Consider the following 25,509-nt stretch of genomic DNA (forward strand, 5'->3'; position numbering starts at 1 on the left):
TGTGCATCCCATTCTGTAAGTAAACCCCTTTGAGGTGCATAATGCTCTAGTTCACATGAAGGAACTCAAACTAGAGTATAAGCCTTTCAGAGGCATCATGGTGTAGAGGTAGACCACTGGACTGGAATTCAGGAAGAAGAGGGTTTAAATCTTTACTCATATGTTTGCAGTGTGAATCTGGGCCAACCACTTAAGCTCTCTGAGTCTCAGTTTTCCCACCTGTTCTATGAGTTAGGTGGACTTAATGACCACTAATATCCCTTCCAGTTCTATCACTGATCCTATGATCAATTACATGGTTATTATTCTCCATACCATTCTTTATACATGGCTAAATCATTGCCTGTTTCATAGAATCACAGATTGTTAGAATTGGAAAGAATTTTAAAGTTCTTCTGGTCTAACACCCTTATATTACACCTGAGGAAGTTGAGATCAATCCACGAGCATTCATTGTTACCTACTGTGCTGGAGGAAAAGCAAAAGATAGTGCCTGCTCTCAATGAGGTCACAATCTAATGGGGAAGCCAAGATACAAAGAAGCATGTACAAAGAAAATAGATGCAGGATAAATTGGAAATAATCCACAGAGAGAAGACACTGGCATTAGTAGGGACTGGTAAAAAAAACCTTCTTGTAGTTGAGACAAGAAGATAGAGAAGTCTGTGCATAAGACAGACCCAATCAAAATGTTCTGAGGCTGGAGCTGAAGTGTCTTAATCAAGAAATAGCAAGGAGATCAATGTATCCAGATATTGGAGTACATGGAGATAAGGTTTTAAAAGTCTTAAAAGAGTAGAAAGGGCAACTTTTGAAAGGCTTTCAATAAGAGAAGAAAGGACTTGGCCAAGGTCACATAAATAGCAAAGAGTTAATTCAATCTATATATTCTGACACAATTAAATTTCTACTATGTGCCAGCTAGGTGGCATAATAGATAGAGTGCCAGGCTTGGAGTCAGAAATGCACACCCTGATGAATTTAAATCCAGTCTTAGACACTCACCAGCTGTGTAACCTTGGGCATGTCACTTAGCCCAGTATCTCCTTTTCTCATTTTCTTACTAGAAAAGGAAATGGCAAACCATTCCAGTATCTTTGTCAAGAAAACACAAAATGGGATCCTGAAGAGTTGGATATAACTGAAAAATAACTAAATAACAAATCTATTAAGTACTGTGCTAAGAATTAGGATTATAAAAAGAGACATAAAACAGTTCCTGCCCTCAAGAAGCATGCAATCTACTACTAGAAACCAACTGAAGGAAAAGTGAGGCAAGGAAAACAGAGCCCTGAGATTAGTGAGCTATGGCTATATAATTCATCCTCAGTCATGGAAATATTCATCCAAAAAAGTGCTCAGGCATATGCACCCTCCAGTCATTCATCATTCATTGGCTTCCATTCTTTTTTCCTGCTACTTTTCATTTGAATTTTTCTATCTATTCACCAATTTGTTGTTGTTGGCCCAGTTTGCCTCCCTTTGTGTTCTCATGGCTTTGGAGACACTGCTGGATTTATCTCTACCTCTCCAGCTATGGAACAAGTATATTTATGATCAAATATGGCATTTCTCCAGTTCTGATGTTTTTGGTATTACAATGATTGAGGATATTACCCCACCCATTCCCCCCACTTCCAAACTTCTCCTAGCCCCATTTTGTTATTTCCTGATAATGATGTTCAGGTAGCCCAATAATTTTTAAATTATCTCTCCTGCATCTGTTTTCCAGGTCAGTGATTTTTCCAATGAGATATTTCATTTCTTCTAGTATTTCATTCTTTTGGTTTTGTTTTATTGTTTGCTGATTTATCACAAAGTCATCAGCTTCCCTTAGCTCCATTCTACATTTGAAGGAGTTGTTTTCTCCAGAGAGGTTTCTTATCTCCTTTTCCAACTGGTCAGTTCTACTTTTTAAAGCATTCTCCTCCTCATTGGTCTTTTGGACTGCTTTCTACATTTGACCTAAACTAGTTTTTAACATGTTATTTTATTTGGTGTTTTTTTATCTCCTTCACCAAGCTGTTGTCTTGGTTTTCATGATTTTCCCTGCATTGCTCTCATTTATCTTCCCAATTAATCCTCTGTCTCACTTATTTTCAAAATCTGTTTTTGAGTTCTTCAACAGCCTGAGAGAAAAATTCTTATTTTTCTCATAGGTTTTGAAACAGAAGCTTTGATTTTAGTCATCTTCTGAGTGTGTGTTTTGATCCTCCATGGATCTAAAGTAATTTTCTATTGTCAGATACTGTTTTTCTGTTACTCATTTCCCTGGCCTATGACTGCTCTCCTGGTCTGTGCTCTGATTTGTGGATGATCACAAGCATTCTCCTCTGCCCTAGAGCTGTGAGAAGGGTCCCTGCTTTGCTCTGGCAATAGGGAGGCCCAAGACTATGACCAGGTCTGAATATGGACAAAGCAATAGAATCCTTCCCAGTGATAGTGCAAAGACCTCAACAGTCTCTCCCCACTCCCTTACCATCCCTGGACTGAGCAGCTGCTTCCATGTTTATTTCCAGGGCAGAGCCAAGATGGCAGCATGAAACTAGTATGCTCCTTGAGCTTTTCCCTACCAAAGATAAATTAAACCTCTGTTCTAAAATTAAAGCTACAGATCCCACCAAAAAGGAGAAGATTCAAAGAAATTTTCAATGGTAGCAATCATAGAGGATCTTCAGTGAAGGTCTGTCTCTGAAAGGGGAAAGTGGAAATAAAGTCCAGGAGGTGGGAGAGAAGGAAAGTCAGCAGGAGGCTTTTAACCACAGTGCAATCCAGGTCCCAACAACTTAAAAACAACAGAGGTCCCAACATCTAGATAGCAAGCCAGCTGGGAGGATCCCAATCCCAAACAAAGCCTGAACCCTAAGCAAAAGACAGGACTGGGTTGGGAACAAACCACTGTTAAGTCAGAACTGGGACATAAAGAAGGAAACAAACCTCTGCAATGGCAAGGACTGGACTTCATAGGCAATATCTTGGCCAATGACAAGCCAGTGAAGACCCCAGTGCCAGAAAAAAAAACTGGATCTATACTCCCTATACCCCAGGAGCAGAGTTGAAACAACAAAGAATAGCAAAAAGGCTAAAAGAGCACTCACTATAGAAAACTACTTTATAGACAAAGACTAAACAATGCCATGTCTGAAGAAGAAATCAGTGAAAAATCACTCACAGGGGAAGTATCAAAACATTCTACAGATTGGACTCAAATACAAAGAGCTTAAAAAAGAATTTAAATATCAAAGATGAGAGGAAGAAGAAAAATGGAAAAAAAGAAATGAAAGACATGTGGGAAAATTATGAAAAATTGACCAGAGTATTCAACACCTTTAAAAAAGAAATACAAAAGGTGACTGAAGAAAATAAAATCCTAAAAATTACTATCAAACAAATAGAAATCAATGAATTTATGAGACTGCAATATTCCATCAAACAAAATAAAAAGGATGAAAAAATGAAGAAAATGTAGGGAAAACAAATGACCTGGAAAATAGATTCAAGAAAGACAATCTATGAATCATCAGACTACCAGAAAGCCTGGATCAAAAATAGAACCTGGAAAACATCATGCAGGAAATTATAAGGAAAAACTGTCCAAATCTGTTAGAATAAAAAATAATATAACCACTGTAAGAGTACACAGAACCCCTTTTGTAAAGAAATCCCAGGATAAAAACTGCAAGGGATGTTATAGCCAAATTCCAGCTCTCTCAAATAAAGGAAAGACTATTGTAAGCAGGAAAAAGAAAACAATTCAAAGAGTACGGAAACACAATCAGACTCACATAGGACCTATCAGCTTCGACACTGAAGGATTAGAAGACCTGAAATACAATATATTGGAGAGCAAAGGACATGGGATTACAACCTAGAATGTACTACCCTGCAAAATTCAGCATATAATATCAGGAAAAAAAGGTAGACATTTGACTTAATAGAAGACTTCCAGAATTTCCTGACACAAAGACCAGAACTGAACAGAGAATTCAATTGCCAAATACTTGACTTAAGAGTTGCATAAAAAGGTAAATGAAAAGGGGAAGGAAAAAAACCAAAACAAATGTTGTCAATAACATCAAATTGCATATAACCCTTAAAGGGAAGATATAACACTTCTAATTCTTTAGAACTTTACTTTTGTTAGGATAACCACCATCGAAAAGGAAATTAAAGAGATAATTTGGAGCTACTTTGCTGAACTGTATGCCAATAAATTGAATAACCTGAGTGAAATGGATAGATATTTTCAAAGATACAAACTTCCCAGATTAACAGAAGAGGAAATAAATTAATTAAATAACCCCAGTTCAGAAAATGAAATTGAACAAAGAGTCAATAAACTCCCTAAGAAAAAGTCACCAGGTCCAGATGGATTTACAAGTGAATTCTACCAAACATTAAGGAACAATTAATTCCTATTCCATATAAATCATTTTTAAAAATAGTTCTACCAGACTCCTTTTATTGACACCACCATAGTACTGATACCTAAACCAGGAAGAACCAAAACAGACAAGAAAATTATTGCCCAACCTCCCTATTGAATATTGATGCAAAAATCTTAAATAAAATTTTAGCAATGAGACTACAGCAAGTTATTCCTAGAAGAATATACCATGATCAGGCAGGATTTATACCATATAGGCAGGGATGATTCAATATTAGGAAAACATTCAACATAATTGAACATACCAGTAGCAAAAACATCAGAAATCATTTGATTATCTCAATAGATGCTGAAAAAGCCTTTGACAAAATGTAACATCCATTCCTATTAAAAACACTAGAAAGTTTTGGAATAAATGGAGTTTTCCTTCAACAAATATTATATGTAATGGGAATAAACTTGGAGCATTTCCAATAAAATCAGGGGTGAAATGATGGTGCCCATTATCACCATTACCATTCAATATAGTATGAGAAATGCTATCTATAGCAGTAAAAGAAGAAAAAATAAATTGAAGGAATTAGAATTAGCAATGAGGAAGCAAAGCTTTCAGTATTTGAAGATGATAAGTGATGGTATACTTAGAGAACCCGAGAAAATCATTTTAAAAACTCATTAAAACAAGTAACAAATTTAGCAAAGTAAAATAAATCCACATAAATCATCAGCATTTCTATATATGAACAAAAAGCCCAAGAATTAGAGATAGAAAAAGAAATTCCATTTAAAGTAACTACAGATAACATTAAGTACCTGGGAATCTACCTCCCAAGACAAACCCAGAAATTGTATGAACAATTATAAAGCACTTCACCCAAATAAAGTCTGATCTAAATAATTGGGAAAATGTCAGTTGCTCATGGTTAGGACAAGCTAATAAAAATAACAATTCTACTCAAATTAAATTACTTATTCAGTGCCATACCAATCAAACTACCAAATAATTATTTTACTGAGCTAGAAAAAATAGTAACAAAATTCATCTGGAGCAACAACAAGTCAAGAATGGTAAGGGAACTGTTGGGAAAAATGTAAAGGAGGGGTGGCCTAGCTCTACCAGATCTAAAACTATACTATAAAATGGCAGTCAACCTAACTGTCTGGTACTGGTTAAGAAACAGAGTCCTTGATTAATGGATTAGGATAGATTCAAAAGAAACTGCAGTAAATGACTACTGCAATCTACTGTTTGATAAATCCAAAGACATTAGCTACTGTGATAAGAATTCATTATTTAACAATAATTGTTGGGAAACCTGGAAAATTTTATGGCAAAAATAAAACCTACATCTCACATCCTATACCAAAATAAGATCAAAATGGGTACAGGATTAGACATAAAGAGTAACACCAGATAAATTAATAGAACAAGAAATAATCTATCAAATCTAAGGAAAGGGGATAAATTTATGACCAAATAAGAATTAGAGCACATTATAAACTGAAAATGAATGATTTTGACTATATTAAATTTAAAAAGTTTTTGCACTAGTAAAATTAGTGCTGCCAAAATTAGAAGGAAAGCAGAAAGCTGGGAAACAGTCTTCACAACTAGGAGTTCTGATAAAATTTCTAAAGTATATAAAGAATTCCCTTAAATTTATAAGGTTGCAAGTCATTTTCCAATTGATAAATGGTCAATGTATATTAACAGACAGTTTTCAAATGAAGAAATTAAAGCTATATATGATCATTTGAAAATTGCTCCAAATCATTATTGATTAGAGAAATGCAAATTAAAACAACAATGAGGTATCACTTCACAGCTATCAGATTGGCCGAGATGAGAAAAAAAGGGAAAATGACCAGTGTTGGAAAGATCATGGGAGGACTGGGGACATTGATGCAATGCTGGTGGAGTTGTGAATGGATCTAACCTTTCTGGTTTTTTCCTCTCTTTTCCTTTTTTTTTTTTAAGGTTTTTGCAAGTCAAATGGGCTTAAGCGGCTTGCCCAAGGCCACACAGCTAGATAATTATTAAATGTCTGAGTTAGGATTTGTACTCAGGTACTCCTGATTCCAGGGCCGGTGCTCTATCCACTGTGCCACCTAGCTGTCCCCGGAGCCAACCTTTCTGGAGAGCAAATATGGAATATTCCCAAAGAGCAATGAAAATATTCATTCCCTTTAACAGAGCATTTCCATTTCTAGACCTATATGCAGATGAAATAAAAATGGGAAAAGTCCCACATGTTCATAGCAGCTCTTTTTTGTAGTGACAAAGAATTGGAAATTGGGGGAAGGGATAAACAAGTTATGACACATGATTCCTATGGAATATTATTGTTCTATAAGAAACCATAAATGGTTGGACTTCTAGAGAAGCATGTAATAAGTTGTTGAATCTGATGCTGAGCGAAGGGAACAGAACCAAGAGAGCAATGTGCACATTAACAACATTGTTAGATGATCAGCTTTGACGGAAGCAGCTCCTCTCAGCAGTTCAGAGAGCTAGGACAACTGTATTAGACTGGCTATGGACAATGTTAACTTTATCCAGAGGAAGAAAAACAAAACAAACACAAACAAAAAACCCCTTCAGAATCTGAAACTTTAAAAAAAATTCTCTCTTAAGTATCTCTTTCCCTTAATCATAATTCTTAATATTGAAAATGACTTGTCTGTAAACATGTTTATCAAAAGTATGTATGTACAATACTAACCTGAATTTTTTCCACTGAGGGCAGGTGGGTGAGAAGGGAGGATGAAAGGAAATTTTGTAATTTAAAATATACATGTGCATATGGATAAAAAAATAAAGATGCTACTCAAAAAGAAGAAGAAGAAGAAGCTGCTGGGTGGCTCCACAGGCCTGCTTCCATTTCCTGGGGCCAGGTCTATGCTGAGATCTAAGCTGCACTGGGCTCAGAGCTCACTCTGGCAAAGTTTTCCTGCTTACCTTCCTAGTTGTCTTTAGTGATCCCTGGGTTGGGAAATCTGGAAACCACTCTCACTACCATGAATTCTGTCCATCCCAGGGACCCAGGCACTCCATGGCTATTCCAGGAAGACTGGAGCTCAGTAGCTCTGGCATGGCTGCCTGTGGTCCTGGTTGCACTGTTTTGTTTCTAACCTTGGTCCGGTTGAATAAACTTTCCCCACAGATCTACCAAGTTGTCTTAGACTGGAGAATTGTATCATTCAGTCTTTCTTTAGGTTCTTCCACTCGTGAATTTGGTTAATCATAATTTTTTTGACATTTTGGGTTTTTCTGGGAAGAGTTTCTGGGAATTCCTGCCTTCATGCTGCCATCTTGACTCCACCTCTGATACTATTCATGTGAAACTATGTAATCACCTCACCAGAGAGATGTTTTCCTGAATAATATTGGGACTACAAATTTAGAGTGGGGAATTAGAGACCTTCAAGATGATTTAGTCCAATCCTCTTGAGAAGGAAGGTCCCCAAAGGAGCAATATCCCACAAGATCCCAAAGATAGTCGGTGACAAAACCAGACTTAAGCCAAAATCTTTTAACTTCCCTAATTCTAAGGTTCTTTTTACTGTATCACTTTGCCTCTAAAGAGGGGTCAAAAGAACAGTATCTTTCCCTTTGTCTTTGGAACTTGTTTTTACCCTATTAGATCTGTTTGGGCATACACTCACAAACAAACATGCTTGCAAACATATATGCATACATACATACAACACACTCACAGATAAATATGTTCACTCAAACATTTACACAAGCACCCAGGAACACATATACTCAAAAACATTCATACACTCACATACATACACACATAGTAATGCACATGAACACACATTCAAACTCAAAAAGATGCTCACACTCAGACACATGAATGAACATAACATACATTGACAGAATATACAGAAACACTCATGTACAATACACATGGTCAAAAACACACATGCAGACTTACAAACAAATACACTAACATACACTCACATACACACAGTCACAGACATCCGGATGAATATACAAATACACATTTTCAGACATATACACATCCTTGAACCTTTACCCTTATTCATAAATATGCTCACATTATGCTCACTCAAAGCCACTTCATGCTTTTTTCCTTGCCTGCTCCATAGTCCCCCTTTCCCTTTTTTTATGCATGAAAGCTTTTATGGGTGAATATTTTTGGTTCCGAGGATGCTCCCCATTAGGTCACTCTTAAGACCCAAGAATGAGAGCAGGGTTCTTTGTTTTCCTTGCCTCACTTTCTCCTAAGCTGTCTTTCAAGGCCAGGCTTCAAGTTGATTGATGAAGGAGCCTTGGCCCTTCTCAGCAGTCTGATTGTAAGTGAGCAAAGCAGCTGTCTTGAATTTGGGCTCCAGCTGTGTCCTACCGAGAACACAGATGGGAAGGGAATGCTATCCATGTCACTGTCCCAATAACAAAAGAATTTTTGGAGAGGGGCAAGGAAAAAACAGATTCATTATCACTAGATGTTGATGTAAGCTGGTAAACTCATTTAACAGATACTTATTAAAAACATAACATATACAAGGTACTGTGTTAGTGGAGATTTTAAAATTATGAAAAATTACCTAGACCCACTCTCAAGGAACCTACAGTCTAACAATCTCTAAAACTTATTGATCTTTCCTCTGAGGGAAAGAAAATAAAGCTAAATAAAAAATTAGTACTCTTGAGTTTGATCCTGTCCTTCACTGATTTTTTTCAGCATTAATAAAGGGAACTTTTAATAGCCTAAAACTGAGGGTGAAAAGAGTTGGAAATGATTTGAGATATTTTCATCTAGTAGGGATTCATCTAAAACATAAAATATATAAACTTGTTTTAAATTCTTTTGCTACCTTTTAAAATATTTATTTGTTTTCCTTTGTAATCCTATATATTTTATTCATGTAGCAACATTATTCTGCAAAGGCTTTATTTTTTGTTCATTCATATATGTGATTGTATATACATATACACACATGTTATGTTTTAAATGTTATATATGTCATACATATGCAATATATTATAATTCTCTTTTTAGAGATTAATATAAAAAGACTCTGAAAGGTTATATGCATAGTTCATCAATATCCTGCAAGTGTTTGAAGCAGAATTTAAATCCAGATCCCCTGACTCAAAAAAGTCCTACACATTTCTATTTCCCTTTATTTATCATCCATTCAATTCCATTCTATTCAAAGATGTTAAGTAAAGGGAAATGGTCAAAAAAAAAGGTTAGAAAGGTATACTAGAATGAGATAATGGAGGGTCTTGGATGCCAGATCAATTATTTTGTATTTTGTCTAGAATGCAATAGAGAGCCACTGAAGGTTTTTGATAGGAAGGGGTGGGCATTAATAAGATATTTTAGAAAAACATTTCATCATAAATTTTATACAAGAAATAAAATCTACCTACAAACTTTAGATTTTAACAAGGCAGAAATTAATAATCATATATAATAATATGTAATATAAATGGATATAAAATTTATATAAATTAATAAGAACATACTTAATATAATACTTTTATATAAACATATATTATGATATATCTTTATATAAAAATTTTATGTTTATAAATTACATTATATAGAATATTTTATTGCCAGGCTTAGCGTCAGGAAGACTCATCTTCATAAGTTCAAATCCATCCTCAGACACTTGCTAGCTGTGTGACCCTGGGAAAGTCACTTAACCTAGTTAGTTTTCCTTTTTTTTTAAGATTTTTTTTTGCAAGGCAATGGAGTTAAGTGGCTTGCCCAAGGTCACACAGCTAGGTAATTATTAAGTGTATGAGGCCGGATTTGAACTCAGGTACTCCTGACTCCAGGACCAGTGCTCTATCCACTGTGCCACCTAGCCACCAAGTTAGTTTTCTTATAGGTAAATTGAACTGGAGAAGGAAATGGCAGACCATTCCAGTATCTTTGTTTAAAAAAAAATCCAAAATGAGATCACAAAGAGTCAGACACAATTAAACATCAAACTTAGAAGAGTGATACAACAGGTATTATTATCCTCATTTTATAGAAACCTCCCTCTCTTTTTCCCCCTTCTTTCTTCTTTGACTGCCTTCTGATCTCCTTTTCTCCTTTCTTCCATTCTTTTCTCATTCCTTTCCTTTCTCCGCTCTGTCCTTCCTTTCCTCCCCCTTTCACTTCCTTCTTCTGTCTCTCCTTTTCTTTCTCCATTCTTACCTTCATCGATTCCTCTATCTCTCCTTCCCTTCTTTACCTTTCCCTCACTTCCTTCCCTCCATTTTGTCTTTTTATTTTTCTTTTTTTCCTCTTTCCTTTCTTCTTTTCCTTTCTTTCCTCTCTCTTCCTCTATCTCTCACCTTATATCCCTCCTTTCTTCCTTCATCCCTTGCTTTCCTTTTTCTCCCTATTTCTTTTTCTCTCATCTGTCTCTGTCTTTCCTCTCTCCCTCAATTCTTTAATTCCTTCTCTCCCTCTTCCCTTTTGAAATATATATGTGTATACACACACACACACATACATTTGTAATCAGTGTGTTCACAATTTTGATCCTTTAGATCATTTTACATGATAAGGAATATTATTTAAAGACTATATGAAGGATAGACTAGAAAATAGGAGATTCTGAGATGTTAGTCAGAATTAGTCATAGCATTCTAAATGAGAATTCTCTTTCCTATTTGACTAAGACACTTTTTCCAACAATAATCTTAAACTTATATCGTATTATAAATTTTACAAAGGTTTTATACATATATTGTCTCATCTTGTATTTTAAAACAATTTTGTGAAATAAAGTACTATTTTCATCCTCATTTTATAAATAGGGAAATTGAGGTTAAGATAGATTAAGTTACTTGCTAGGGTCATACAATCAGTAAGTTCCAAGTTAGGATTTGAATTCAGGCCTTACTGACTCTAAATCTAACATTCTGTCTCATATACATCTTAGATGATTTTAAATACACACTTTTCTCACAACAGCCCAGAGGAATGAAGAAGGAACATTGTCTTGTTTTGTTTTTCTTGTTTTTTTTTAATTCCTTTATTATGAATTTAAATATCAACAAACATAAATATTTAACATGCAAAGAATAAGAGATTTCAGTAGCTTCTGTTGTCAACAGGTTTTTTTTATGAGTAGAACAATTTGCATAAGAATTATACAAAGCAAAGTTTTTCTTATATATTTGTGTCATTCTCCTACATATTTTAGATATTAGACTTTTATCAGAGAAATTATCTTTGCAAAGATTTTTTTCCCAGTTAACCTTTCCTTTTTAATGCTAATTACAAAGATTTTTGCTTATGAAAAAACTCAGGGGTTTTTTTGTGTTTGAAATTGTCCATTTTGTCTTGTTCAACCACCTGTCGCTTATTTAGTTAAGCATTCTCCATAGCCATAATTTTCTTTCTCTTCTGATTTGTTTACAATTTTAGCATTTCTAATTAGTTCATATATCTATTTAGAGCTTATTGTAGTATTTGATGAGAGGAATTTGTCTAAACTTAATTTTTCCCAGACTATTTTTTCAAACTTTTTTTGTCAGATAACGAGTCTTTACCCTATTAGGTGGTCGCTTGAGCTAATAATAATAATTAACATTTATATAATGCTATACTAAGCAATTTGCAATTATTATTTCATTTGATCTTCAAAACCATCCTGGAATGTAGCTTCAATTAGTATGCCTTTTTTTTGTAGATGAAGTAAATAGAGGTTAAGTGACTTACACAGGATCACAGTTAGTAGATATATGAGGCCACAGGTCTTTCTGACTCTGTGTATTGTTTTATAGTCCACACCATCTAGCTTCCCTATAGAATGGTATGTTACTGCGTGGCATTGTTTCATAGTCTCATAACCTACTTTGCTTCATTGGATAGTTTTCTTGACTGCTACTATATATTATAGTTGGAGATCTGGTATTGTTGAGCCCCTCCACAGTTTTTCATAGACTCCCTGAGTTGGAAAGGACCTCAAAAATCATCTAATCCAACACATATCTGAGTAAGAATTCCCTCTACAATATGATTAAGTGGTTTTCCAGACTTTGTTTGAAGACCCCTTGAGGGCTAATCCTTTCTCTTGTGAGGTAGCCCACTTCAATATTAGTCCAGAAGTTATTCCTTACATTGAGCCAAAATACGTACCCTGCAACCATGCTATCCATTGCTCCTGGTTCTGCTGTTTAGAACCAAATAAAAAATAGTCAAATTCCTTTTCCATACTAAAATTTTTATGATACCCGAGAAGAGCTGTCATTTATTTCCCCACTCCAAAATCTTCTGTTCTCTAAGTGAAATATCTTCAATTCTAACCTGTCGCCTGCTTATGGAAACTCTCCATTTATCACCATTCTTCCCAAAATGTGGGAACTAAACTAAAAAAAAACATTTCACATCTTAGTTCAGATGCTCATCTGACAAGAACAACATGTAAGAGGACCATCACTTCCTTTGTTCTGGATAATGATTTCTCCTGCAGCCTAAGATTATATTAGCTTCTTTGGTTACCATATTATATGATTGCCTCAAATTAAAATTGCAGCCCACCAATACTAGCACATCATTTTCCCCTCCAGTTAAATGATTCTCTAGGCAATATTTTGATCCTACATGTAATATTTTATCATTATCTCTTTTAAAATTTCATCTTACTGGAGTAAGTTCATTATTTCAGCTTTTTTAACATTTTGAATCCTGACTCATCATCCAATGTCTTAGCCATTCCCAGTAGTTCTATGTTATCTGAAAATTTGACAATATTGTCACAGATGCATTTATCTAAGTCATTAATTAAATACACACACACACACACACACACACACACACACACACACACCCCACATCACACCACACCATACCATACCAGCATGGGAGCCAGACATAAATGCTGGAACACTGCACTAGAAACTTCTGTCTTCATTGACTTCAAACCACTCATGATTGAGAACTAGTCAACAAGTGCCAAATCCACTTGATTATTGAAAACACTTTTCTCTACTTTGGGGCAACTATGTGGCACAGTGAATAGAGACCAGCCCTGGAGTCAGGGAAACATGACACTTACTAGCTTTGTGTCGTTGTGCAAGTCACGTAACCCTGATTGCCTTGCATCTAAGTTCATCTCTAGTCATCCTGATTCAAATCTTGTCCTTGGATCCAAATGACTCTGGAGGAGAAAGTAAGGCTTGTGACTTAGCACAGCAAACCACCCCCACCACCACCACACACACACACACTTCAATTCACTTCCTTGTCATGACATCACCTACCTCATGTTGTTGTCTTCTTCAAGAATGAGGTACAAACCTCCTCCTCACCCTCATCATCATTATCCTCATCATTTTGTCTAGAATATTATCATAGAAGGCTAACTATAAATACTGAAATCTAAGAAAATGCTACACATCCAGCATCCCTTTGATTTAGGTCTGCTAACCTTACCCCCCCACACACACACACTATCACCACCAAAAAAAGGATGGGAATAGGATACAAAGATTTGCTTAGGATAACATGTTCTGATGAAACCTATTTGCCATTTTTGAGTACTCACTTCATTTTCTAGATGGTCAACAACCAACCCTTTGATAATGTGATCATTTGGAGCATTTTGCCAGAATCACCCATTTCTGTAATTTGCAAACTCTGCCTCCCCCATTTTTTAAATAATGGACAATATTTGCCCTATTTCAAGGCTGTGGCATATGTTTCTTTTTCCAGAAACTTACAAAAATTATTTAAAAGAGCTTAGGATTCATATCATACAGTTCTTTTAATAACTTAGGTTTTTATTCATTATTTTCCTTGGTAGAGGAAAAGAAGCTAAATAAGGTTAGCTTTTCCCTGGTTTCCTTTCTTTCATCCATTGTTATTGGTTTATTTACTCCAAACATCGTTTCTATTTTTTTCTATTTATCCTCAATTATCTGTCAATGCTCACATCTCGTGTCTTATACAAATCTAAGTTGGTTAGTTTACTACTCACCTCTGCCTAGAGATAGTGAATAGAGAACTTGGCCTGCAGTCAGGAAAATCTGAGTTAAAATCTGACCTCAGGCACTTACTAGCTGCTTACTAGTTGTGTCACCCTGGGCAAGTCACTTAACCCCTATTTACTCAGTTACCTTAACTCTAAAATTGGATCATAACTTGAAGGTTGCAGTGAGAACCAAGTGACAGAATATTTGTAAAGTGTTTAGCATAGTGTCTGGCAAATGGTAGGTACTTTTTTTATTACTTATCTCTTCTCTCTACTTATTGAAATAATTTTTTTGAGAAAATTCATAACTTGTTATTGAGAGCTTTTAACCTTCCTTAGATGACTTTCTTCATAGAATTTCAGGCCATCTTTTATCTGAACCTTTTGAAATCTGTTCTCCCCAAAATCTATATGCATATCTTACTAGCATTCCTCTCTTTTCCCTTTTAGATTCTGTGATGGAGTACCATGTCTCTCAAAGTCAAATTATTCTTGGCTTACCTCTCTTTAACACAAACTCCATGATGGAGCAATCACTTCTCCCAGAATCTGAATATGAACAACCTGTGCTCTTTGTCTGTCACCAATTCTAGGATGGGTTCCTTTGGTTATCAATTCTATTCCAACAACAAGCACTTGGAACCATTTAAAATTTTTTCTTTATTTTAAAAAAGAACCACTCAATTCCTCATCTAATTTCTGCCATTTTATTGCTGAGTTGCTGAGCTCAAACAGACTGATCCAGATAGAATTTATCTGGATCAAACTCTTTCTAGCTTGGAATAGGTAGTACCTATCAATAGCTCTTAAAAGCTCAGGGTTACCTCACTACCACACCACAATGAGACAAGAGAGTAAGGAATTAATGAAAAATGTGAGAATTCCATCTGTATTGAGATGCAGGCCTCTGTATGATAATGGAATACTTTGTTGAATACTAAAATCAGATTTGTCAGGAACATATTGAAAGTTGTTGTCATCAATAAAACCATCTACTTAAATGTGCAAGAGAAGCCTGAGGAAACAGGTGTTCATTCATTCAATGAATATGAATTTGACACCACACTTATTATTTCTAAGAGAGTATGGGTGACATTTCAAAGGCATCATCACATACCAAAGAAATTTTGTGGATGGTGTTATCTATGGAAGAGCCTTTAACTGTGATCTTCAGAGATAATAACAACTCACATTTCTATAAGTGCTTTAGGTTGGCAAAGAATTTTATCTACTTGATCTCATTTGATCCTTATAACAAGTTAACTCAAAAAGTAGATAATACTGGAAATATTATCTCTGGCTTACAGATCATAAAATTGAGGTTTAAAGGACTGAAATTTGTTTTGGTTGGGGGGTGTGGAGGAGAAAATGATTTTTTCAAGATTTTCAAAGGTGGTTTATGAAAGATGGATTATTTGTATTCTGCTTAACCTGAGACATATCTAGGGTCAGTGAATAGGGCAGAAGCTGAAAAGAGACAGATTTAGACTCAATATCAAAAGAAACTTCCTAACAAGTAGAACTGTCTGAAAATAGAATAGAGTTCTTTAGTAGAATGTTCTTCCTTACTAGAAGAGTAAAAATATCTAGATGGTCACATGTCAGGTTGCTGAAGAAGAGATTTCTGTCCAGGTATGGTCTTGGCCAGATAACCTCAGATCTCTTCCAATTCTAAATCTATGCTTAGACACTATTAAGTCACAACTCTTGGTGACCTCCTTTGGGATTTTCTTGGCAAAGATTCTGAATTAGTTGATCATTTCCTTCTTCAACTCATTTTATGGATAAGGAAACTGAGGCAATCAGGATTGAGCTATTTTGCCCAGAGATACACACATAGTAAGTTTCTGTTACCAGATGTGAATGAAGGAAGATGAGTCTTCCTAACTCCAGGTCCAGTAATAAACCACTGCACTACCTAATTACCTTAATAAATTTCTATATTCCTGATATTAGGAGAAATAAAGGAAGACATTCAATATCTTAGATGGACCTGTGATGGACTTTGGAGATGTTGCTACCATTGAGGTTCCATGGTGTAGTGCTCTAGAAAGCTCTCCAAGACTATAAATTCTAGGGAAGGTGCTTGTTTGCATTGGCAGAGGAAGACTCTGGGATAGTTTGCCATTTTCTTCTCCAGTTCATTTTGCAGATGAAGAAACTGAGGGAAACTGTTAAGTGACTCACTCAGGGTTACACTTCTAGTAAGGGTCTTGAATTCAGGAAGATGAGTCTTCCTAGTTCCAAGGCCAGTGTTCCATCTACTATACCTCTTAGATACCCTACCAATGAAATTACAGAATCTATTTATCTATCACCATTTTATAAATGAAGTAACTGAGCCTAATAGAAAATCATAGGATGATAGAATTAGGACTAGATCCCACAGATAAAAGGTGTATTAGATTGTACTTGAACCTAGATCTTCCTCCCCAAGTCCAGTTCTTTTTTATAATACATACTCCATTGTGTTAAATGAACTTCCCAAAGGCACACAACTAATACTTAGAGAAATGGGATACAAATTCATGTTTTTTCTCATTCTATTTGATTTTCTTCAGAACAATAATTTTATAAAATTCACCCTTCAGTCAATAGGTATGGGTTAGACACCCAGAGATTTGGAAGCTGCAAAAGACATTTGATATAACCTGTATATAATGAGAAAGATTTCAGACAATGATGTAACTTAATTGGACTAATAGTCAAGGTTTAAATTTTCCCTTGGCTGTCATGGACTGGCAGAGGCTAGGCAAATTATTCAAATGCTCTGTGAGTCAGTTTCTCATCTACCAAATGGGTTCAAGTCTCTGATGCAAAAGTGCGACTAGGGGGAGGATTGATGATAACAATGAACTTCAGTGAAATAATCTGAGTACTTTAGAAAAGGCTCCAGGTAAATGGTATTTAAATCAATGATGTTACAGAAGATGAGTTTCAAGTGTTACTGCTTGTTAGGGATTGAGGCTAGCCCAGGAGAGAGAATTCTAAGCACTCAAATGTTTTACAAGAAATGAAATCATAATGTAGAAAAGCCCAATTCAATTTCTCCCAAAATGAGCCAAGAGATGATAACTCTAATCCTATTTAAAATGAGGGAGTATGCTGTTGTCAGATGAACTGAGACTGCATCAGAGCAAGAATTTTAAAATGAGCCTATTTGATAATCAAAGTATTTGCAGACCCTGTTTCACAAACTGGAAATTGGCAAAAAACATGGATTGGATTGTCAGAAGACTCTGTGTTCAAATCTCAAAGGATTAGATGCTCTAATCTCTTCTATCTAGATTCTGTTTGTCCAGGAGGTTAATTTGTCTGATAGGGATGCAAAGAGTTATCCTAGATCAGGAAATAACTTATGGACTTACATTTTTCCTCTTCCTTCAGCCAGGGATATTAAACTTCAGGAATGTGATCAGATCTTATTAGGTGTCTTGCATTCAGTACTGGACTCACATTTTAGATATGTCACTGATAAACTAGAGTGTATCCAGGGGAGGACAAATAAAAAGATGATGGGACCAGATGCCATGCTTTATGGGAATCAGTTAAAGGAACTGGGAATATTTGACCCAGTGAAAAGAAGACTCATTGGAGACATAATAGCTATCTTCAAGTATTTGAAGAACTGTCACTTGGAAGAGGAATTAAACCTATTTGCTTGCCTTCCCTTCAGTGTACTCTGCATTCCAGTCAAACTGTGCTTACAGCTATTAACCCTGTGATGTCACATCTCCTAACAGGACAAATTGTTTTCCATATCTAGCATGTATTTCATATTCACTAGCTTTTTTTGAAAAACAGGTTTCTTTTATTACCGAACTCAGAGAAAATGACTTCCTTATGGAGAGACTTTTTCCAATACCCACTTTCTTTGCCAAGGTGCTTATACTCTCTCCCATCTAAATTCAGCATTACTTTGTGTACTTGTGTATGAGATTTTCTCATTTTTCATTTCATCCCTAAGACTCACACATAGAAGGAACTTAATAAATGATTTTTTCAGTGAAAATGAACTCGAGAAGAAAGAACAACTATCATAAGTAGTGTTGTTGTTGCTGTTTGTCCTTTGTTCTCAAAGAGGACCAATGATATGAGCTGCAAGGGGTCATCCAGTCTGATCTCATTTCTTCAAAAAGTTACTTCAAAAGACAGTAAGAGCTAGGATTTGAACCCAGGCCCTCTAACTCTAGATTTCGTATGCTTTCTACTATAACTTGTAGTGAGTAGAAAATGTTGAGGAAAAGACTTAGTCTGGGTTTGATGAAAAGACTTTCCTAACTGAGCAGTCCAAAAGTAGACTAAGTTACTTTGGAAGATAGTGAGATCACCATTACAAGGAGTATTCAAGCTGAGACCTAATGACCATTTCCCAGAATGCAAAGGACAATTCCTAGTCAAGTCCAATTTGGATAAGATGACCTTGTATATTCTCTTTAAATAAGAATTTCTGTGGTTCTATAAAACTAGCATGGAGAAAAGGCATCTATTTAAAAGCGAGGGGGAAGGTTAGAGACTCATTTTGACTCTTTTATTCTACTGGCTCCATCACATAGTAAAAGTGACAGCAGACACTGACTTTCTGACCTTCACCATCCCCTCTTCTAAGGAACAAATAGTCAGTGAATTCATTTTTTTTTCCATTTTGAGGCAATATTGTAAAGTCTAATCCCTTAGTTCCATTTTCTTCCTCTTCACCACTTAACAAAGCTGGTTGACTGGCAAGCAGTTGTTGAAGATTAAGGTAGCTCGCAATCCCTCTACCCTAATGTTTTAGTGTTTCCCTGGCAGAGAGAGGCAGGAAGAATGTTTGAGACATTGATAAAATATGTAGGCAGGAGAGTACAATATCAGTTCAAATAAGGTAAGAGCTCCTCATTTCAGCTTGCCATTAGCAAGGTGAATTGTCTGAAACAAGTGTTGTGAAAGGGCAAATGGTATTAACCTTAGGACTGAAGGGGTGACATTTCATGGAGAAGAGCTCATGGGCATAAATCTATACAGACTGAGGAGCAAAAAAATGCTTACTGTCAACTCTTGCTGAACCTGAGCTCTCCCCACCTTGAAACCATGCCCCCCCTCAAATTACTTTACATAGCTTTCTGAGTGTCACTGTGAATTACTCGATTTACTCAGCTCAGTACTAGGCCAGTTGTCCCTGTCTGTGATGTGATTTGAGATGGGGATATATGCTTTTTCTGTTCCCTAAATGTCACACTACTGGTTTGATACTGAAAGATTCAAAGTAAGAATTCTAATTTCAGTAACTCTAAATAGTTGAGAGTCAAGGGGCCTGGGTTGGATCCAAAGGAAGGAAGGAATGGAGGAAGGAAGGAAGGAAGGAAGGAAGGAATGGAGGAAGGAAGGAAGGAAGGAAGGAAGGAAGGAAGGAAGGAAGGAAGGAAGGAAGGAAGGTAGGTGAAGAAAGGAAAGGGAAGAAATGGAAGGGAGGGAGAGAGGGAGGAAGAAAGGAAAGAAACAAGTATTTATCAACCACCTAGTATATGTCAGGCACTTTGTTAAGTGCTTTACAAATATTATATCTTGATCCTCAAAACACCCTGGGAGGTGGATCTTACTTATTATTATTCCCATTTTGCAGACAAGAAGCCTAAGCAAAGCAGAGATTAAATAACTTGCCCAAGATCACATAGTGTCTAAGGCAGGATTTGAACTCAGGACTTTTGGACTTCAGGTCTAGTATTCTAACAATTATATTACCTCAACTGACTTCTCAGAACCTCACTGAAAAAAATATATATATATACCTCACTGAAAATAGGAGGTAATAAAAGTTTTACTCTCATTATTATAGGGCTGTTATAATTATATTCCATTAAAATGGTTACAAGAAATATCTATACCTCTTTCTGTCTGTCTATCTATCCCTGTTATTCTTCAGGTTGAGGCATTGCCTCCAGATTGTTGTTATTTGTCCTTTATTCTTGAAGAAGACTATGACATTAGGGATGTGATGCCATGACAATAAAGTGAATTGAAATTAAGTGAGAGATGACTGTGCCAAGTCATCAGCCTCACTTTCTGCTTTCTGGGTCCAGTGGTCAGATATGGATCAGGACAACTGGAGATGGCCCTGGAGACAGTGGGAGGTCTTAACCTTTTTGAGCTAAGGTTTTTCCCCTGGTCTCAGTTTGACTGAGGTAACCCCCATTCAATGATTAAGACTAGGTAAGAAATTGCCTCCAGCAGGTCACTGTTAAAATGCATAAATTCACAGAATTTAATAAATATTGTATAAGTCTAGACTATATGCTAACAACTAGATCAATCAACAAACATTTCATAAGGGCCTATTCTGTGACAGGCCCTGTGCTAAATGCTCAGGATACAAAGAAGGAGAAAGATAGTTCCTGTTCTTATGAAGGCCACCCTGCAAACAATTCTGCACAAACAAGTCAGATACAGGGTAAATTTGAAATATTTTACAGAGATAAGGCACTATTATTAAGGGGGATTTGGAAAAGCCTCTTGTAGAAGTTGGGATTTTAGCTGAGATTTGAAGGAAGCCAAGAGGCAGAGACCATTCCAGATATGGGAGATAGCCAGTGAAAATAATCAGTTAGGACAGTGGAAGATGACTGAACAGGTGGAATGACAAGATTATGAAGGGCTACTGAATATCAAACAAGGATTTTGTATTTCATATTCAGGTGATAGCGAGCCACTGAATTTTATTGAGCAGTGAGATAACATGGTCAGACTTACATTTTGGCAAGATCACATTGACAACTGGTTTGGGGAGGGCCTTGAGGTAGACAGACCAACTGGAATACTATTGCAGTAATCTAGCCATCAGACTGGTAAACATGGATCAGATTGGTAAAGGTCATAAAGATAAAGGCAAGAGATATTATAAAAGTAAAATCAAAAAGGTTTTACATTGAATATGGGAATAGGGGAAGGATGAGAGAGAGTGAAGAGTTGAGGATTAAAAGGTTCTTTAGAACCCCAATCTCTTTTCTTTATCTGTAAAATGAAGAAGAGGAATGGTGGCTGGAGAAAGATCCTTCCCTCCTGGTTCTAACATTCTGTATCACTCAATAACTTACTGTTACGGAGGGGAAGGTAAAGGAATAAGCACTTAAAATAGTGCTTACTATGTTCCAGATACTGTTTTAAGCACTTTTACAAATATCCCATGCCATCATCACAATCTTATTAGGCATGTACTGCTATTCCCCTTTTACATTTGAGAAAATGGAGACAAATAGGGGTTAAGTGATTAGCCCCAGGTTTCACAGCTAGGATAGATCTGAGGTTAGGTTTAAATTCAGGTCTTCAGAGAAACTACATGGGTTGAGGACTGCTACAACATTTTGTTAGCATGACTGATTGGGGTAAAAAATTCTATTTTAACTGATTCTTGTTCTACTGGTCTGTGGTTTCAGGTTTTGAGTGCAACTTTGACTTCCTCTGTGAGTTAGAGTATTCACCACCACTACAGGAAGACAGAGATCACTACTGGTCATGGCGCCACATCACTTCTGAGGAGGCTTCCCAGATGAACCTGTTCAGTGATGGTCCTGTGGTGATTCATTCTGAGATGTCCAAAGGTAAAGAATAATGGTTTGAGATCTTCTGGGGGCAGGAGTTGGCTCTGGGGCATGTAAAAGGAAAAAAACAAAAATAATCTGTTTGGGGGGTTTTGTCTTTTTTAATAGTTGAAGGAAAGGGGAGGGCATCATTCATTAATAGTAAAATCAATATGGGCTAAGGTTAAAAGAAATAACCCACCCCCAGGCAGAGATAAAGGTTTTCCCCTTCCCTCTTAGGAGCATTTGAATTTTGTTTTCTTCCCCCTTGGTTTGTAATCAACTCTAGAAGCTACATATTTCAGAGGAAGATAAGGGGAAGTAAGGAGCAAGGAGAGCTGGTTAACCTAGGGAAGAGTCTGGTGTGTTACAGCTTGCATAAACTCTAAGGTTTTGGGTCAGCATGGCACTTGACTATTCCTACAGCTGATGCTGAGCCAGATTGGGGATGACATGGATGGATTAGGAAAGAAATATTAGGAAAATGATGTCTTGGCAACCTTCATGCATAGAAAAAGACACTGGTGATTCCAAGTCCAAGTCCCTTGTAGCCTTACTCACCCTCTCTATTCCTAGCCACTGGCTGCAAATGCTTTGTTTCTGCCCTTGGAGGGGGTTACCATTGCCACATCTGTTATGCACCCTGGGAGTGGGGTCTTTTTTGTTTTGAGGATATATAATATCTATCATTATCAAGAGAGACAACTCTTATAAAGTGCTGTTGTGATGTGTGTGTGTGTGTGATATTAGGGAATAGGTCACAGTGTAGAAAAAAATAATCAAGGGAAAGTAAGAGTCAGTCTTTGATTATAAATGATCATTCACCCTCTGAATTCCCTCTCAACAATTATAAACCCAAACCACTTTCCCTCCCGCTTGTCCCCCACCACTCCATTCAAGACCTTCTGAAATGATTCCTGTTCAGTGAAAAAAGGATGGCAGTGTCTCTCTTCATTAGACTCAGCTAAGTATAATTAGGAAGGCAAATTCATTCCAAAATGGAACACCTGTTGACTATTTGCTGCTTTGCATAATCCATGTTGTCACTCCACTGGTTATTATAGGTACCCAGCAGTGTATGGAGTTCTGTACTGACTAACCCTTCATTTATATAGCCTCAGGAATCTACCCCCTTGCCATCAATGGCATAGCTGATTCTCAGAACATGGTCTCTTCTAGCTCTAAATCTTTTATCCTGTGGTCTGGGTTGTACTATAGTCCTAAATTCTTTTATGATGATCAATTATGTTTATAAATGGTAAAACTAAATATAAGAGGGTAAAATGACTACCCTAGGATCACACAACTAGGGATAAATATAAGAATGTGAAAGGATGGGAGGAGCAGAGTATCATTTAGGGAATGCCCTTCCATAGTATTAGGATTCACTCTGACAATAGGAGTGTGCTCCATGGTGGGCCCAGGTGCCAAATTACCTTGTTTAAGCCTCAGTTTATAGTGCAGGTCTGGCTACATGGTACCACTGTTCCATATGTCACTGGGGTATCTTTTGGTGACTTGAGAAGTATTGTGGTCTTATCAACAATGGGGATGGCCTCTCTCCTAAAGTCTCTTTAGCTCATAGGAACTGAAGTTGGGAGGTACCTTGCAAATCTTCTTGTTTTCATTAGTAGAAAACTTGCAGAAAATTAGAATGAAAATATTCTTTAAAATGATAACAAATGCATTTAATAAGTGTTCACTAGAATAGGGACTGAAATAGATCCTAGGGGATAAAAACAGAAACCCCCAAATGGCAAATCTTACAGTATATCATGGAGGGAGCCATGAACTGGTAGTTGGACACTAGGCTTCTAGCCTGAATTTTCCATGTGTAAAATCTTGGGTAATTCTTTTCAAGGACACAGTTGGGTACAGTGATTGGAAAACCTGAAATCAAAGCCTTATTAGCTTTGTGATCCACAACAAATTATTTAATATCCTTCTGCCTTAGTTTCCTCCTCTGTAAAATAGGGGTGACAGCCTGTCTCTCAGGTTGTTGTGATCAGATGAGATGAGAGATGTCTAACACTTTGCAAAACAGAGTGCTATATGAATGTTAGGTATTATTATGATCATTTCCCTCATTCATAAAATAAGGGGATTAAATGAGATGATTTATTAAGTCCCTTCTAACTCTAAAGCTCAATTGTTTTGATTAGGAGAAAATGTGTTGTTAGGGGTACTCTTGAGCTGAATTTTAAAGCACAAAGAAAATATGAATCCAGAAGGGATAAAGAATAAGAACATAAATAATAGTAATAATAGCTGACATTCATATTATGCTATAAGATTTGCCACTTATCTAGTAGAAATTCAACAATTAATAGGGAAAGAAGAAGGTTCCAGACATATGGAATGACCTAAACAAAAAACAAAGACGTCAGAGTTCACTTAGAATGGATCACAGTTTGAGTGGAGGTAGGTAAGGATAGCAAGGTGAACTTGATTGAGAAGGATTTTGAAATAAAGTAAAATAAAGAAAGCAATGTGAACTTTATTTGTTAAGCAGTACAGAGCCACTGAAGACTTTCTAAGCAGAGGAGTAATTAGCAATATTATGCAGAATAAAGGTAAATTTGTCAGTAAAATATGAAGAGTAAATTCAAGGAGAGAGCAAGCAAAAGGAAGGATTGCTTTATTTATTAAGTCCCCATGTATCCCAGACATTGTTAGTATCTGGGGGGAGGGGGGACTATAAAGGTCTGTAAGACTCTATTCCTATCTTCTAGAGATATCATTATGGAGAGAAGACCTGTAGCAGATTGTTTTGCACACAGTAGGCTCTTATTAAATGTTTGTTGAGCTTAGCTGAATGATTATGATACAAAGTAAAATGTGATAAATTCTATAGGAGAGTAGAGATCTACTCAAATAAGTGGAATATACTTATCCTGAGTGACAAAGAAAAAGAAGGAACCCACTGTTCACTATCTAGTAGCCTGGCATTCTGAGATATAAAACCAATTGGTCTTGAAGATAGGCATTTTTGGAAACTGGAAAAACTAATCTATTGCCAATCCTCTCCTTTATCCCTGTTTCCATTCTGAAATCACATAGCCCTGCTAATTCAAACTTTGGCCCACCACTCAGATATTTGATTTCTCTTTTACTACCCATTGCCTCAGCTTTATCTCCTACTATATCTCAACCCATCTATTGTGGATTGAAAGGAAAGGAAGACTTCAAATTCCATTTCAAGAGCAGTCTGACCTTATGACTACTTTATCAAATGGTGTAAATAGGATTTGGGATTTGTCTGACAAGTCGTCCCCGCCCCCCATTCCAAAGCAGATCCACTAAGGGAGTGGGAGAACTTCAGTGATCATTCTGCCTGATACAAATGATTTGAAGGCCTTCTTACAGTGTCTCATGTTTGCCTTGCATTTGTTTCTAGGAGCAAAATATTTTACAAATATGATCTCATCCAATCTCCATGAGTTCCTCATGGTAGTGTGCTGGGCATTTACCAAGTGCTCCATAATTGATTGATAAACCACTGTTAGAAGCCCTGTCTTGCCTAGATGTCCCAAAGGGACAGAGATCAGATCAGACTCAGCTCCCCTATCTTTTCACAGGCCTTTTTATTTGACTCAGTGAGGGAAAATA

At 36.4% G+C, this 25,509-nt stretch overlaps 1 protein-coding gene across 1 annotated transcript in view; it reads left to right on the forward strand.

Annotated features, from left to right (window-relative positions):
• The window catches only part of ALK (ALK receptor tyrosine kinase), a 1,220,046-nt gene that overhangs the window by 319,132 nt on the left and 875,405 nt on the right, over window positions 1-25,509 (forward strand). Inside the window, exon 3 of the mRNA XM_074209779.1 lies at window positions 21,757-21,921. Within this exon, the coding sequence (XP_074065880.1) occupies window positions 21,757-21,921 (165 nt within the window). The remainder of the gene's footprint in view (window positions 1-21,756; window positions 21,922-25,509) is intronic.

This window comes from Macrotis lagotis, chromosome 1, assembly GCF_037893015.1.
Source record: "Macrotis lagotis isolate mMagLag1 chromosome 1, bilby.v1.9.chrom.fasta, whole genome shotgun sequence".
NCBI lineage: Eukaryota > Metazoa > Chordata > Mammalia > Peramelemorphia > Peramelidae > Macrotis > Macrotis lagotis.